The sequence below is a fragment of the Notolepis coatsorum genome (genome assembly GCF_963971535.1).
Source record: "Notolepis coatsorum genome assembly, chromosome: 19".
In the NCBI taxonomy this organism is placed as follows: Eukaryota; Metazoa; Chordata; class Actinopteri; order Aulopiformes; family Paralepididae; genus Notolepis; species Notolepis coatsorum.
In genome coordinates this window covers 89,220,595-89,235,721 of record NC_140183.1, presented here as the reverse complement: position 1 = coordinate 89,235,721, position 15,127 = coordinate 89,220,595, and the positions used below count along the sequence as shown (strand labels likewise).

Here is a 15,127-nt window from a genome sequence, read left to right as displayed (position 1 = left end):
CCCAGCGAGTCAGATGCAGGATAGCTCCTGCCGACTGGGTGAGCTGGTCATGTTGTTCATCACTCAGCTCCATGCCGCCCGTCAATACCCCGGACATGAATCTTGCCAGCTGCGCGATGTTAGACGCGGCAGCCAGAGATTGTGTTCCGGCGATAAATGACTGGTCGCTCCAGTAAGCCAACCACCTCGCCGATTTCCCTTGAGGAACCGGCTTGCGTAACGGCTCCCACACCACCTCCGGACAGAGGAGCGCGGCCATCGGCCTATCAAGCCGTGGCACGCCCTCTCTCATACCTTCGACCAAACCCGCCACCCGCGTAACTTGTACGTAGGTGGGGGTGAGGCCAATGATGTGGGACACCACCTGGCCCCGACGAACATAGGCGCCCATTGAGGGGAAAAATGGGTAGACAATGTCCACCCATCTCACCGGGCGACGTTGCCAGAGATTACCTATCAGATCATCAGGGACAGGAACAGGCAGTGGCTGCGGCAGCGGCACGCCGTTTGCAACTGCCGCCACCGCCATAAGCTCGGGAAACAAAGCCTGCAGTTCCCCCTGCAGACTTTCCTCCACCGAGCCCGCATCCCTCACATACAGCAGGCTTCTACTGGTCAAGGAGCAACACTCCGATGTGGCTGATAGTAGGGCATCCTGCCGACGAGTCAGAGGTTCTTCTCCAACATCTTCAAACAAGGCGCCCCAAGGAGACATTTCAATTGAGCTCAGAGAGAGTCTGCAACACTAGCGTGAGGCTCGATTGATGAAATATGAATTAAAATCGCTAATAAAAATAAATATGACAAACAAACGCTATATAGCGTTGCCGGCACTCAACTGGCAGCATGAACTAACGACAAAACGCAACTGGCACTCAAAGTGTTAATATTGCGATGTTGTTATATTTTGCTTCCTAAACACGTCTTCTATGAAACTAGTGACAATAAAACATCAATAACACACATTTAGTTGTTTATTTGACTTCATTTTGCCTGATTGCATCCATAAATGTGTAACGCTTGGGTTCTCTGGCCCCGCCTGAGAACCACCCACCATTCTGACACCTGTCACTGGGCTTCCCTGTCACTTATCTCCCTGTCACTTGTCACTTATTGTTTGGGTCTCCTGATTGGTTGTCACGTTGGAACGCTTGGTATGTCAGGAATGTGGTCGTACTTAAACCCCTGTCTCTCTACTTCCAGTTGTCGGATCTTCTCATTCTCCTGCAGAGTACACGGCGGTACCGCAGACACTGGACGTTGCTGTCATTATTGTTATCATTATTATCTTCTCTCCTAGACGCCCTGTGTCAGTGTACTATCTGTTGCTATCACTCTAGGTGTACCGTTCTACAAATAAAGAGAACCACTGTTAACGAGTTAACAACCCTCTCTGCCTCTACTTATTACTCCACAACTGGAACCTACCTGTCTCTGTCGTAACATAAATGTGCACATATTTAATGGGGAAGTGCCTCATTTGCATATATAATATATATATATGATATCTATTCAAATATTTGTTTTGCCTATTAGAGGGTACTACACTGTTACTACACTGTTTGTTTGTAGCCTGTGTGTAGTTCTGTTCAGTTCAATAACATCAGTATTATTATGTTATTATGTTATTCAGTTATCAGGCATGTGTTTAGGTTGTCTATTACTAATGGTTTGATTGGGTGTTGTGTTTGTAAATAGCTGTTTCAAGTAAAAATTTATGGCATTTTACAATACAAAACTTTGAGGTCGTTTTCTGAAAAACTAGTTTTTATGCAATTTACTTAAACACAAAGTCTTGGAACTCCATTTCCCTAGTACCTACACACACCAAACTTTCCACATTTCTTCCCATCCATATTATGCTTCTTTCTATAGAAGGGTTTGTTGATATATATCATTCATAGCCGGGTTTATAGTACATTTTATACCAAAAGTAGGCGAAAATCGTTTTTTTATGACAGTTGACAGTATTTCCTGATGTATGGGCTGATAAGAGGACATAGCCACAAAGTCCTTCTATACAAAGTTTCGTTTTGAATGTATCAACAAAATGAAACAAAGTTTTTGAATCTGGCATTATCCATGTTGGTGATGCGAGTCTTGGCGATACATGCAAATATGTGCATATTTAATGGAGGAAGTGCCTCATTTGCATATATAAACATACAATTCAGAAAACTTGCAATATATTCTTTCCTAGTTTATATGTACATAACAAACTGGGAAAGTTTCATAGTGATATCTATTCAAATATTCCCCCCCCCCTATCAGGGGGTGCTGTCTCACCTGTTAAGCTGTAGGAATATTTCACCTAAAGGTACATGCCTAAGTAAATGGAAGATTGCTCCACTTCTGCAAGGTCAATTCGCATGCTCTTGGTATCTAGGAACATCTAGTGACCTGAGGGTATGTATTTCCAGTGTCAGAAATATTCTAAAATATTCAGAAATATGTCTGTTACTAGGCTGAGTAAATTGTAATTGTTATTTTTGCATCTTTGATGGTGAATAATACCATGTTAAATCTGCGGGGTACGAGACAATGCTCACTAAGCTCATTCACCTACTTATTGAGATCATGTGTAAAAAAAATCTAAGCAAATGAATAAAGATGATTAAACAGAAGGATTTGTAGATACAGTAATTAATGATAATCGATTTTAATTATGAATTCATATTTGACCTTGAACTTGACCTTGACCTTATTATGGCCAAATCATACATCTATGGATAGGGAAAATGCTCCTCTTTCCAATGGCATTGGAAAGAGGAATCTGGATTTAGTCATTTCCTTGCGGTTTTATGATAATTAGCATTTTCCGATAAATTCGTATTTCTGATAAATTGTATAAAACATCTGTAAAAATTAAAATATACACTTTGACTACTGTTTTTGATATGGTTATGGTCTTTACTCTTGGCTAAAAAAATTTTTAATTTAAAAACATTAACCTCTTAACATCCAAGGGCCCACATGTGGATGATTCTTTGCCGATCTCTAGTGGCTCTGGTGTGCATTTCTTTTAATATATACAGTAGATAGAATTAAATCCCTATTTGTTGCCTGTCGATTGCCCTTTTAGGTACGAAATCCGTGCAGCGGTTCTCGAGTTACATGCCGATATGTGAGGCGTGCCCCAAAGTACGCAAAAGTACACATTACCACACATTACCACCCCCGACTCCCAGGGCTCTAGCTCCGTCAATCATTTGGCAATCTCGAAAATCTTTGCACAGGGTTGTAGCCAATGAGTGTGGCTTTCCAATGATACCCCATGGTATGATAATTGGGGATCTAATACGGTCTCTATTGATTATTTATGATAAAGAAAAGCAGGGTCCCCCTATAGGGGGACCTTTTAACTGAATGCATATGTGTGTGTGTGTGGACTACTGTACTATTACAGGTATTGAGATGAACAATGCAACTTCCTTTTATTTTAATTTTTTATGAATAATTAAATATCGATACTTGGCGTCCCTGTATCGATACTGTAACTGAGGGGTACAATTCCCTGACTGTATTAATCAAGTACTGATATCATTAATCACTACCGACTTGTACATTACTGGCCAATACCGTACAAAGGTATTCTAGATGACAACACTCGCACAATAACAGGGTTTTCCACACAGAATACTAGTTTACAATATTTATTACATAAAAGGGATTGTTTACAGTATTTAGATTGCGCTTATAAGGCAAAGAATGTGCAGTCAAATCAATAGTGAATATTAAGGTAATTAGATCTGGTTATTCTGGGAAAGGGTGTACTACCGGTTGTAAGCCAGCAGAGGGGGCCAAAGCTCTATGCAAGTCCAGGGTTCAAGGGGGCGATGTCACCCCTGTGGCAGCGGGGAAAGCAGTGGTGATCCCAGGGTGCGCTCCGCGCAGATGAGAGCTGTCAAGTCCCTGCTCCGGCAGCGACGGGCTTGGGCGATGGTCCCACGGGCAGGTGTAGATCCCACAGTGGCAGTGGGGTAGGCGGTTCTCTGCTCCAGCAGCTTGGTCAAAGCAATGAAGAAGAATAATCCTTGCCCGGGGAGTGGCACCGCTGGCGGGGTGTAAGTCCTCCGTGGTGCTGCTGCTCCGGTGTAGATATCCTCTCCGGTGCGGTAGTGCACGGCTGAACTTGACGTTACTGTACTATTAGCACGCGGCAATAAGTGCTCTATTATAGACACACAATTACCCACTTCACGTGGTCTTTGACTCGTAATGAAGGTTTACTAATATATAGAGAACGATACGACAAACAGACGTATTTAGGATAACACGAGACTATGTTGGGGCGATACGAGCCCTGCTGTACCGCACGTTGCGTAGTGGGTAAGGCTTTACTCGGTAACTGCACCAGACTGAACTGAAGGCGAACTGAAGAGGAACTGCAAGGGGGGTTCTGTATTCTTGCGCCATATTTATATCCACGGCGGACAAATAGTGCCTATCTCATTTCTGTCGCCTCTCGGTCTCGTAGCCGTGGGCGAAAGCGGGCATGTTTGGGCGAGTCCGAGGCGGTAGCTTTCAAGTCCGCTCGAGGGGGTAAGGCTTTACTCGGTACCTGGCGCCAGGGGATCGCTTCCAATAGGGGAATGAATATTATGGTCTGTCCTGGAGACTAAAGGGATATTCAGTGCATATTGTACAAGGAATATACAGGGAATATCAAACGATATACAAATATTATACATGGGATCTCAGGCAATAAATATATATATTCGGTTTAATCTGACCCTTTGTAACAGATACAGTATCGCCATGCAAAGTATCGCGATACTACTACGTATCGATTGTTTCCCCACCCCTAACGCACACACATACGCACACGCCCCCTTCCCTAAGGCTAATTGGTAGGACCCTTTAGTTGACTGGTTAGTGCTGCCTTGTGGTCTGGGTTCGATTCCCGGCTGCCCTCTGAATTCGCTACAATATTTATATTGATTTCAGCCAAGTAAAAGCCAAGTTGTACCCATTCTGCAATCTGTTAAATAAAGTTTTCATTCATTCATTCATTCATTCATTCATTCATGCATTCATTCATTCATTCATTCATTCATTCATTCATTCATTCATTCATTCATTCATTCATTCATTCAAAAGCCAGAAGAGGAAAAATACAAATGAAACACACATCCCCACTCAACTCCAACCACACATACAAATATAACGCAATCCCAAGAAGGAATGGAGGTCACTGTTTCATGGCATTACAGATTCAACCTTTAGCCGGAGCAACTTAAAGTGAAAGCCTAAAGCGATTATACATACCACACGTGGACCACCAAAACGTTTACGTAAATAAAGACATTTGGGCCACCATTTGTTGACATTAGGGATGTGCAGAGACGTCATTATCTGTATCTGTATCCGTATCTGTATCTGTATCTGTTCAACCAACAAAATTATCTGTATCTGTGTTTGGATAGAAAATCAGAAGTGGTCGTGGTTTGTACCGGAAAATAAAATGTTTGCATTTATTGTAACATTTATTGTACAATACAAGATGGGAACAGATGTAATCAAATGAACAATTAACATTATATTAAAGGAATGCACGTTAATTCCGGCACATTTTCTAATCTAATATCCATTGGCATTTGCAATTGTTCAAAGCATAAAATGTATTTAGTATTGACATATAATTTACGAAATATTTGTCTATCTCCTCATGCTGGACTTTTCATCTGTTTCTCTCTCTCTCTCTCTCTCTCTCTCTCTCTCTCTCTCTCTCTCTCTCTCTCTCTCTCTCTCTCTCTCTCTCTCTCTCTCTCTCTCTCTCTCTCTCTCTCTCTCTCTCTCTCTCTCTCTCTCTCTCTCTCTCTCTCTCTCTCTCTCTCTCTCTATAACTAAATTAAGTTGTATGAACTGTCTGAAGTTGAACCCCACCACCACCCCCCTTTAACCGGAGGACATTGAACAATCAGAAACAGACAAAAAGATTTACAACAGTATTACATAACAGTAATAGTATACATTAACTCCCCCCCCCCCCCCTAGTAGACATACATAGCTTTACTGCAGGTCAATTGCTAAAGGTTATTCCACTGTACCCTCTTCTCCGACCAGGCTGAGTCCCTATGAGTGGTACAACCCCCACCCATGTCTGAGAGAGCGTCGAGACATGCTGGAGAACCAGTACACCCTGGGGAACAGTCTGTGGTTCCCAGTAGGAGGCTTCATGCAGCAGGGGTCAGAGATCATGCCCAGGGCCCTTTCCACCCGATGTGTCAGTGGGGTCTGGTAGGTCAGGGGACTTATAAGGGCTTATATGTGTGTGTGTGTGTGTGTGTGTGTGTGTGTGTGTGTGTGTGTGTGTGTGTGTGTTTGTGTATACTGTCCTTGACATTCGGTGTACAATGTTTACAACTGTATGCAGGCATGCTGCAGTATAAAGCAAGGGATCCTAACATCCTACACTTCTTCATGTCATGGATCCCCATTCTATAAGAAGAACCCCCGTTTGGGGACAGGAGACTTTTGTTGTTAGACATAATTTGACCCAGAATTCCAAAACGTTCTATAATGTATATGTTGGTCATTGTTATTCTCTTATACAGTACATTATAGGGCTGACCCCTATTAGTTGAATAGTCGACTAATCGATTGAAAGAAGCCGTAGTCGACTGACAACCTCTTAGTCGAATACAAACTTTCTTTTTTCCAAAAGAAAAGAGGCCTAGAAGCATGGCTAACGCTAATGGCACGCATACCAGAGGCTAACTGCCTAAGAAAACAGGCACAGAGGCAATGAAAGATGAATCTAATGAACACAATAGACTAGACAAATATCAAGATGTATCCATCAGTGGACCAATTGCATGCTTTTGCAGAGGACAAGAAGCCTTCCGTCGCCTCCTTCAGACATTAAGCACCGCCACAGCCCAAATGGAATGATAAAACAAAAATATATATATATTATTAAATTATTATTCTTTTTTTTTTTTTATATAATTTAAAAAAATTTCATAGTCGACTAATAGTCGACTATCGGCTCATTTCGGCCAATCATAGTCGACTATCCAAATCCTTAGTCGGGGACAGCCCTATACATTATATCACAGTGCAAAACAATGGAGATATTAACCAATCCCTTATTTAGCTTGGGAACCTCTGGAACCCATGCACTCCCCTGGGCCCTCATTTATCAACAATTCTTAGAAAGTGTTCTATTTCCATTCTTAAGCTCAGAATTTAGAATGTGTGTACACACAGAAAAATCGGGATTTATCACACGTGCGTACACGGGTCGTACGCACATTCCGTGTTGAGAAATACAATTAAGTTCTACGCTCCACGCTCGTGCACGATTTTAAGTATTTGCATATAGCACCGCCCGTAATTAACCATATACGGTAATGGAACACCCCCATGAAATGTGGAAAAATTTACTAAGCCGAGCAAAGCATGTTATGGGAGAAATACGTGAACATGGGGGGGAACATGGGGTACAATCGGTGTCTTCTTCTCCAACTCTGTCCACCTGCTGCCACCCGGCCCTTGCCACCACTAACCGTCTCCCCTGTCTCCCTCCTCCAGGTGGGCATTCACCCTCATCATCATCTCTTCCTACACAGCCAACCTGGCGGCCTTCCTGACTGTGCAGAGGATGGAGGTGCCCATTGAGTCCCCAGACGACCTGGCGGACCAGACCAACATAGAGTACGGCACCATCCACGGAGGGAGCACCATGACTTTCTTTATGGTACGACCGGCTAAGACCAGTGCAATGGCTGTTTTCCTTTCACATCATTCATTAGGACATGAAGTGTTTTCGTTTTGGAGGCAACACTCCCATCCCCTTCCCTGCCGGTCGGGGGGTTTGAACGGGCGACATGGCGGTGACGAGGTCGCTTCTCTAACCTTTAGGCCACCGCTGCTGCCCCCATTGTGTTTGTGTTTGTCATGTTTGAGATGAGTAATGGGTACGGCGGGAATGGGTGAGTTGGGGTGTGTGTGTGTGTGTGTGTGTGTGTGTGTGTGTGTGTGTGTGTGTGTGTGTGTGTGTGTGTGTGTGTTATGTACCAGGACCTGATTACTCCTGTGTCACGGGGCATGCAGGTGAGGGCTGCCAATTAGCCAATTAGTGCTGATTGGTTACCTGCTGGGAGCTTTAAAGTCAGCCCTAGTAACACACATGCAGAGTCGGTGCTTAGAGGAAGAGCTGTCACATTCTTCCAGTCCGTGTCCGTTGGGTTTACCTTAGTACTTTAGTTTACATTTACATTAATAGTTCCTTGATTTAGTAGCATTTTGAGTTAGAGCACGGGTTTTGGTGTTGGTTACACATAGGTTGCGTACCCATGAGCCAGGGTCGTAACAGTTGGGGGCTCGTCCGGGATATTTTACCCCTAGAACTTTGTTTGGTGTTTTTTTTTTGTGTTACACAGGGTGTCATGGTATTATGGTTTGGGTGGTGTTCGTTACATATGGTGTAGCGTGGGGGCTTGAGCCATTTCATAAAACAGGTGAGTATGCCGTATTTGTTTGTAATTTGATGTGACTACTTATGCTGTTAAAATATATAGTTTAGTGGGCACCACATGTAGATAGGGACATTATTTTCTGGTTGTTGGTTAGCGTCCTGTGCACCACGTACTCCTGGGGCAGTCAGAGAAGGGATTAGCACCATCTGCTTGTCTGGTACCGTATCATGTACTGGACGGGTGGATGGTCAAGTATGATCGTTGACTGGTAGCAGGTGTGGTTGAAGATGGTTAGGTCTACAGGGCATTAGTTTAAGGGTAGGTAGATTAGGGCGGCCAGAAAACACAGGTAGTGTGGTAGGGCTTGATTTAGTGTTTCTTAGGGTAGACATGTGGTGGGCCGGTTTTGACTGCAGTTTAGACGTAGAAGCATATGTAGTCACATCAGGTTAGAAGGCGCACCTGTTTGGGATTGTTTGTTGGATTTATTTAGTTTGTTTGAGTGTTTGGTGAGCATACCTGGTAGCACCTAACACCCTGCGTGTATGACACGTCTATTTAGGGTGGGTGTGTTTTATTTTTATTTTCCATTTTTTTTCTTTCTTTTGCAACCTAGAAAGGTGCGCTCCGTAGAGCTCACATTTCCACCGCGTTCCCTTCTGGTTGTTATTATTGGCATTTAGCATTCTTCAGTGGTTCTTCAGTGGTTCTTCATGGTTCTTCAGTGGTTCTTCGTGGTTCTTCAGTGGTTCGTTGGGGGGTCTTTGTGGTTCGTTAGTGGTTCTTTGTGACTGTGAGGTAGGGTGTGTAGCTTGGGGTGGCTGGTTCAGTGACAATGGCTTCCATCAGGGACTTTGTTGATCGCCCGTCTCATGACTTGTTAGAGAAGTTTTCCAAAGAACAACTGCTAGAACTTGATGTACACTACAGGGTGGAGCTTTCTGCAGGGGAGAAACGTTTGAAGCCGTCTGCCTTGAGTGCGTTAAGGGTGTTACTCGTTAGGGAGCAGGTGCTTGAGGAGAGGGTGGAGGAGCCTCCTTCGTCTGGCGCGTCTCCGCTATTACCTGGTGTAGAGGGTGAGTGGAGGATAAGGGAGTTGGAGTTTAAGGAAAGGCAGCTAGAGCGAGAGCGTGAGGAGAGGAGAGAGGAGCGTGAGCTTAAAGAGAGGAAAGAGGAGCGTGAGTTTAAGGAGAAACAAATGTTGTTGGAGCAGGAGCGTGCACAGAAGGAGCTTGAATATAAGCATGCTGCCTTGCAGGCGGGTGCTCTGCATCCAGAGTCACGTTCCGGTTTTGATGTAGGCAGGAATATTAGGATGGTGCCACCATTTTTTGAGAAAGACGTGGAAAGATATTTTCCCCTTTTTGAACGGGTGGCAACCACATTGAAGTGGCCTGATACCGCCTGGACACTGCTGCTGCAATGTGTTTTAGTTGGTAGGGCACAGGAAGCCTATACTGCTCTGTCCCTTGAACAAAGCGCTGATTATGAGCTTGTTAAAGCTTCCATATTGAGGGCTTATGAGTTGGTCCCCGAGGCCTATCGTCAGCGTTTTAGAGGTTATCGCAGGTCGGAGGGGCAGTCTTATGTTGAATTTGGAAGGGAGAAGGAGAACCTGTTTGACAGGTGGTGCACTTCTCAGAAGGCAGAGTCAAGAGAGCAGCTTAGGCAGTTGATTCTCCTAGAGGAGTTTAAAAGATGTGTTCCTGATATCATTTCCACACATCTAAATGAGCGTAAGGTATCGAAGATAGGCGACGCCGCTGTCTTCGCTGATGAGTTTGTGTTGACACACAAGTCCGTGTTTTTGGAGGACTACCGTGTTGAGTCCGGGGATAGGCGTCCTGTTCAGGGGGGCCGTTTCCCAAAACCTGTGTCTGCTGGTCAGTTAACTTCACCTCCTAGGCGGGGTGGTTCTGCTGGTGCATTCCCAGAAGGGATTATCTGTTTCTACTGTAAAGAACCTGGTCATATCGTTGCTGGGTGCCCGGTGCTTGAGCAGAAAAATTTCAGAACCGTGGCTCTGGTAGAAACCATATGCAGAACGCCTATGCCAACGTTAGGTGGTGATGGGGGAAGTATCAAAAGGGTGGACAAAGAGCTCGAGGGTTCCTCAAGATTTATGATGGATGGATTTGTTTCCCTGACTAATGCACTAGAGTCCAAACAGGCTATAACAATTTGGAGAGATACCGGTGCTTTTCAGTCCCTCATTCTGGAGGGGGTTTTGCCGTTTTCAGAAAACTCTTCTTTGCATTCCGGTGTCGTTGTTCGGGGCTTTGGGGGGGGATTTGTCGATGCACCTTTGCATGAGGTCACGCTCAATTCTCCCTTAGTATCAGGCAATGTTGTTGTGGGGGTATGTTCTCACATTCCCATAAAGGGGGTCTCCTTCATTCTAGGGAATGATTTGGCTGGGGACAAAGTGTTGGCTACTCCGGTTGTAACTCCCATTCCTGTGGTTTCTGAGGTCCCTAATGAGCTGGCACAGAAACATCCAGGAGTGTTCCCTGTGTGTGCTGTGGCACGGGAAATGTCAAAGGACAAAAGTGATGTTGTTGATACTTCGACTTGGGACATTACACTTAGTGACACATTCTTTGTTGAATTAAAATGTGTACCTGTTGAGAATTTTGGAAAGCACACTGTGGATGTACCTCTGCATAATGATTCTCTTGATTGTGGCTTTGTGTTAGGCCCGGTGGTGAAACCAGAGTTGACATGCGTGCCGGAGAAGCATGTGACAGGAGATGATATGGCAGCGCAGTGTCTCAAGGTCTTCCCAGCCTGTACGGTGGCTGAGGCCACGAACGAATTGGAGGATGAGTGTGGGAAGGATGCTATGAGAGGTGCTGTTGTTTCATGTGACACCGTTCTAGTTGGAGAGGCTACTAAGCCTGACTTAGGCTGCCAGCCTTCCCACAGTAGCTCTATTGTCCCTAATGTTTCACTTGTGGGCAGGGATGGTCCCAGTATGTCAGTTGATGATTCTGACATTGATCCACATGTCCACACTGATTCTCTGCCATGCACTAGGTGTGATGGTCAACCTAGTTACCTGTGTCCTGTGGAGCAGGAGCCGCCTTCGCGACCTGGTCTGTTGAGTGGCAGCCATTTTGATTTTGATCAGGACAATGTTATTTTGGGTGACGCCATTTTAGATGGTGTTCCAGACGTTTTTGTGACTGTCGTACTGCCATGTTCCCGGTACGCTGGGGCTGTACCTGAGGCGGTACATCCTACTCTGGATGTTCACGGTTTGCAGTATCCTGAACTGCCAGTGCCAGGTGGGGTGGATATGGGCGCGGTGGTGGTATCAGTGATCTATGGTTTTTGTTGTGCTGTGTTCTGTTCTGTTGAGCGCAGTTCTCAGGTTGATTTTGGTTTGCAGTCTATTTTTGACAGATCGTATCGGTGGAGGGGCCTGTTGAAAGGGAGCATACAACACGGTTGGTGGTCGTGTTCGACAGGGGCCGACCCGCTATGGCTGTTGTAGTAGTGGCCCTGACAACTAATGGGTCACCGTTGTTTTTTTTTGTTTTTGTTTATGGGTTGTTGTGTGGTGGTTGCCTCTGGGGCAACCAGTTTGGTGGGGGAGGTGTTATGTACCAGGACCTGATTACTCCTGTGTCACAGGGCATGCAGGTGAGGGCTGCCAATTAGCCAATTAGTGCTGATTGGTTACCTGCTGGGAGCTTTAAAGTCAGCCCTAGTAACACACATGCAGAGTCGGTGCTTAGAGGAAGAGCTGTCACATTCTTCCAGTCCGTGTCCGTTGGGTTTACCTTAGTACTTTAGTTTACATTTACATTAATAGTTCCTTGATTTAGTAGCATTTTGAGTTAGAGCACGGGGTTTTGGTGTTGGTTACACATAGGTTGCGTACCCATGAGCCAGGGTCGTAACAGTGTGTGTGTGTGTGTGTGTGTGTGTGTGTGTGTGTGTGTGTGTGTGTGTGTGTGTGTGTGTGTGTGTGTGTGTGTGTGTGCGTGCGTGCGTGCATGTGAGTGTGCATGTGTGTGTGTGTGTGTATGTGTGTTTGAGGATGTAATGGATGGTTGAACTGACAAGCACCTGTTTTGCCTTTACAGTGTTGTGTTGTGTAATGCTTATGTATATGGGTACATACATGGTTGTGTGTGTGTGTGTGTGTGTGTTTGTGTGTGTGTGTGTGTGTGTGTGTGTGTGTGTGTGTGTGTGTGTGTGTGTGTGTGTGTGTGTTGTGCAAACGTGTGTCTCTATGACAACACCTGGATGACTGGTTGTCTCTGAGCTGCCCTGTCTTTATGGCTGTGTGTGTTCAGTGGCTGAGTGCCTGTGTTTCAGGCACCTGTGTCGGCATCTGTGTTGATCAATGTTAGCTCATTTCTACGTCCTGCTTCTGACACTGCAATCTGCTTTTCACTGCTGCTTCTGCTTTTTCTTTTACATTAATGCTGCTCAAATGCTGCTTTAATGCTCTTTTAATGTTTAAGACTTTTTAATTTATAGCTCCTAACTTCCTATGGTACCTCCTTGGAACATTGCAATCTATTATTTACATTCATTAGTCAAGTAACCAAACGTGGATATTCCCTTGCCACAGATATGTCCCCCTGCAAAGAATATAAATTCTGTCTGCCCACAAAGCTGTGAACACGAATGTTATTCATGCTGGAGGAAATTATATCTCCAGGGAACAGACGCTAAAGAGGGACTTCACTGAACTACTAAAATAGCTAGGCTCCACAGATTTTGAATCATTCACCAGTGCCCTCCCATCAACCAGGCCAGGAACTAAGTGTTTTAGCAGAGTAAGGGGACTGAACAGATGGCTTTCAATTGCTTGTCCCCTACACAAAGTGAACTTTATTGACAACTTCAATCTGTTCTGGGAGTGCAGAATGGATTTGTATCTAAACAGATTTGGGGAAAAACTGTTCATCTCCAACTGTGACACAATGCTAATACCCCCCCCCCCCCACAACACCAGACAATGATCTTACTACAGCAAGCCCAGCAGACCATGATGGTGTTCAGAACACTCCAGTATCAGCCCACCATGATGACGTCCCTGATTTAATCTGAAATGCTCCAGCATCAGCCTTGCTACGACGGGTTACGACAGTATTGCAACGGGCTGACTCCTGTCTCCCCCCCCATCACCTGATGTGAACTTCAACACACAAATCCAAACCCCCTCCTCCTCCTCCTCCTCCTCTCCCCACTACCCTTCCTTCTCATTCTGCTCATCCTCCCTCCCTCCTTTTAACCACAGGATGAATGAATGACTGAATGCTGGTCTCAAATGTACACCATATACTGCCTATGCCAAGGGTGAAATATCCACCCCGCCCACTTCCCCCTTGGCCTATGCCAAAACCACTTCCAAGAACTACATTTCTCCCCCCAACCTGTTCAAAGCAGCCTGGCTATCAATCTGTTCCAATAGCAAACCATGCTGTTCCTGTTTTGAATACTACCAGGCTCAACATGCTCTGTGACCTGGGGGGCGACAGTGGCTCAGGAGTTAGATAAGTCGTCTGGTAGTCGGAAGGTTCCCGGTTCGATTCCAGCTCCTCTCGGGAAGTGTCCTTGAGCAAGACCCTTAACCCCTAATTGCTCCCGATGTGCAGGTTGGTGACGTGTATTTTCAATGAATCTATCTACTAAAGTCTTAGGATCGTATAGTGGATCTCTATAGTATCTCTGCTGTTGTACTCACACGTTCTGTTCAATTGTCTTATAAATGATTTGGAGTCGGAGCCAGGCGCTAAAGGTACAAAGACAGTCTGGCCGTCATTTATTGGAAGATCCAAACAGCTTAAAGTTCTTGTCAACTTTTCTATGTCTAATCAGCATCTGCAGCACGTCTCGATTGGATAGGTTTTCAGCGTCTCAAGATGATGCTCTCCGTGCGTCGACGTGGTCTGCTGGTCTCCGTGCGTTCTTTTTTCCATGTCTCCGATCTGTGGTAAATATAGGGACTCGACAACCCATCCCCCATTGATCGAGTCTCTGAGATGTGCTGTCACATGCCAAGGACTCCAATGTGATTGGCTTACCACTCTAAGAGACTGTCTTCCTCTCCAAATAAGGAGGTGAAGTAACTTATTTCGGGCCGTTTTTCAAGGACTACACAGTTATTGTTTGATCAAAATATATGAGTGAATACTTTTGTTTAACAGATTGCAGAATGGTTTTAGCACAGTATAATACACACACAACTCTTACCAACGGGATCTAAATTAGCAATCACCTTTTTGGATAAGTTTACATTAGGCCTGCTATTTTTTACTACAGGCTTTTTACTATTACATTCCAGATTATGCTAGATCATCTAAATCCTATTTAATTCAGATTTAGATTATTGTGGGTACAGTAGTATGCAAAACTCCATCTCCCTTTTTATTTCATAAGCAATGTATTTAGGACTGTTGTTTTATTTAATTTGGTCTCTCTCTGGTAATGGCTTTTTACCTATATTAAACTAGAATCTTATTTCTTTGACAATGTTATGTTTTAATTCTATGTGTGGCTATTTCCCGTGAGTCAGATTATTCCACATCTCAGTGGTCAATCCGTCTATTTCTTAGTGTCATAGTGCTTGCTTTTTCTTAATGTGTCTCCTATAGTTATCGGTTGCTTAATAACTTGCTTATTTTAGAGTCTTAACTTTCTGCATTTGTAAGTCATTAACTGTTTTGGTCCAGCTGCTAAGTTAT

The 15,127-nt window shown here is 44.6% G+C and overlaps 1 protein-coding gene across 2 annotated transcripts in view; it reads left to right on the top strand.

Annotated features, from left to right (window-relative positions):
* The window catches only part of grik5 (glutamate receptor, ionotropic, kainate 5), a gene marked incomplete at its 3' end in the record, with an annotated part of 295,760 nt that overhangs the window by 172,204 nt on the left and 108,429 nt on the right, over positions 1-15,127 (top strand). For both annotated transcript variants that reach the window (XM_084336069.1, XM_084336068.1), the window contains exons 14-15: positions 6,067-6,240; positions 7,537-7,702. In XM_084336069.1, coding sequence (XP_084192195.1) covers positions 6,067-6,240; positions 7,537-7,702 — 340 coding nt within the window. The remainder of the gene's footprint in view (positions 1-6,066; positions 6,241-7,536; positions 7,703-15,127) is intronic.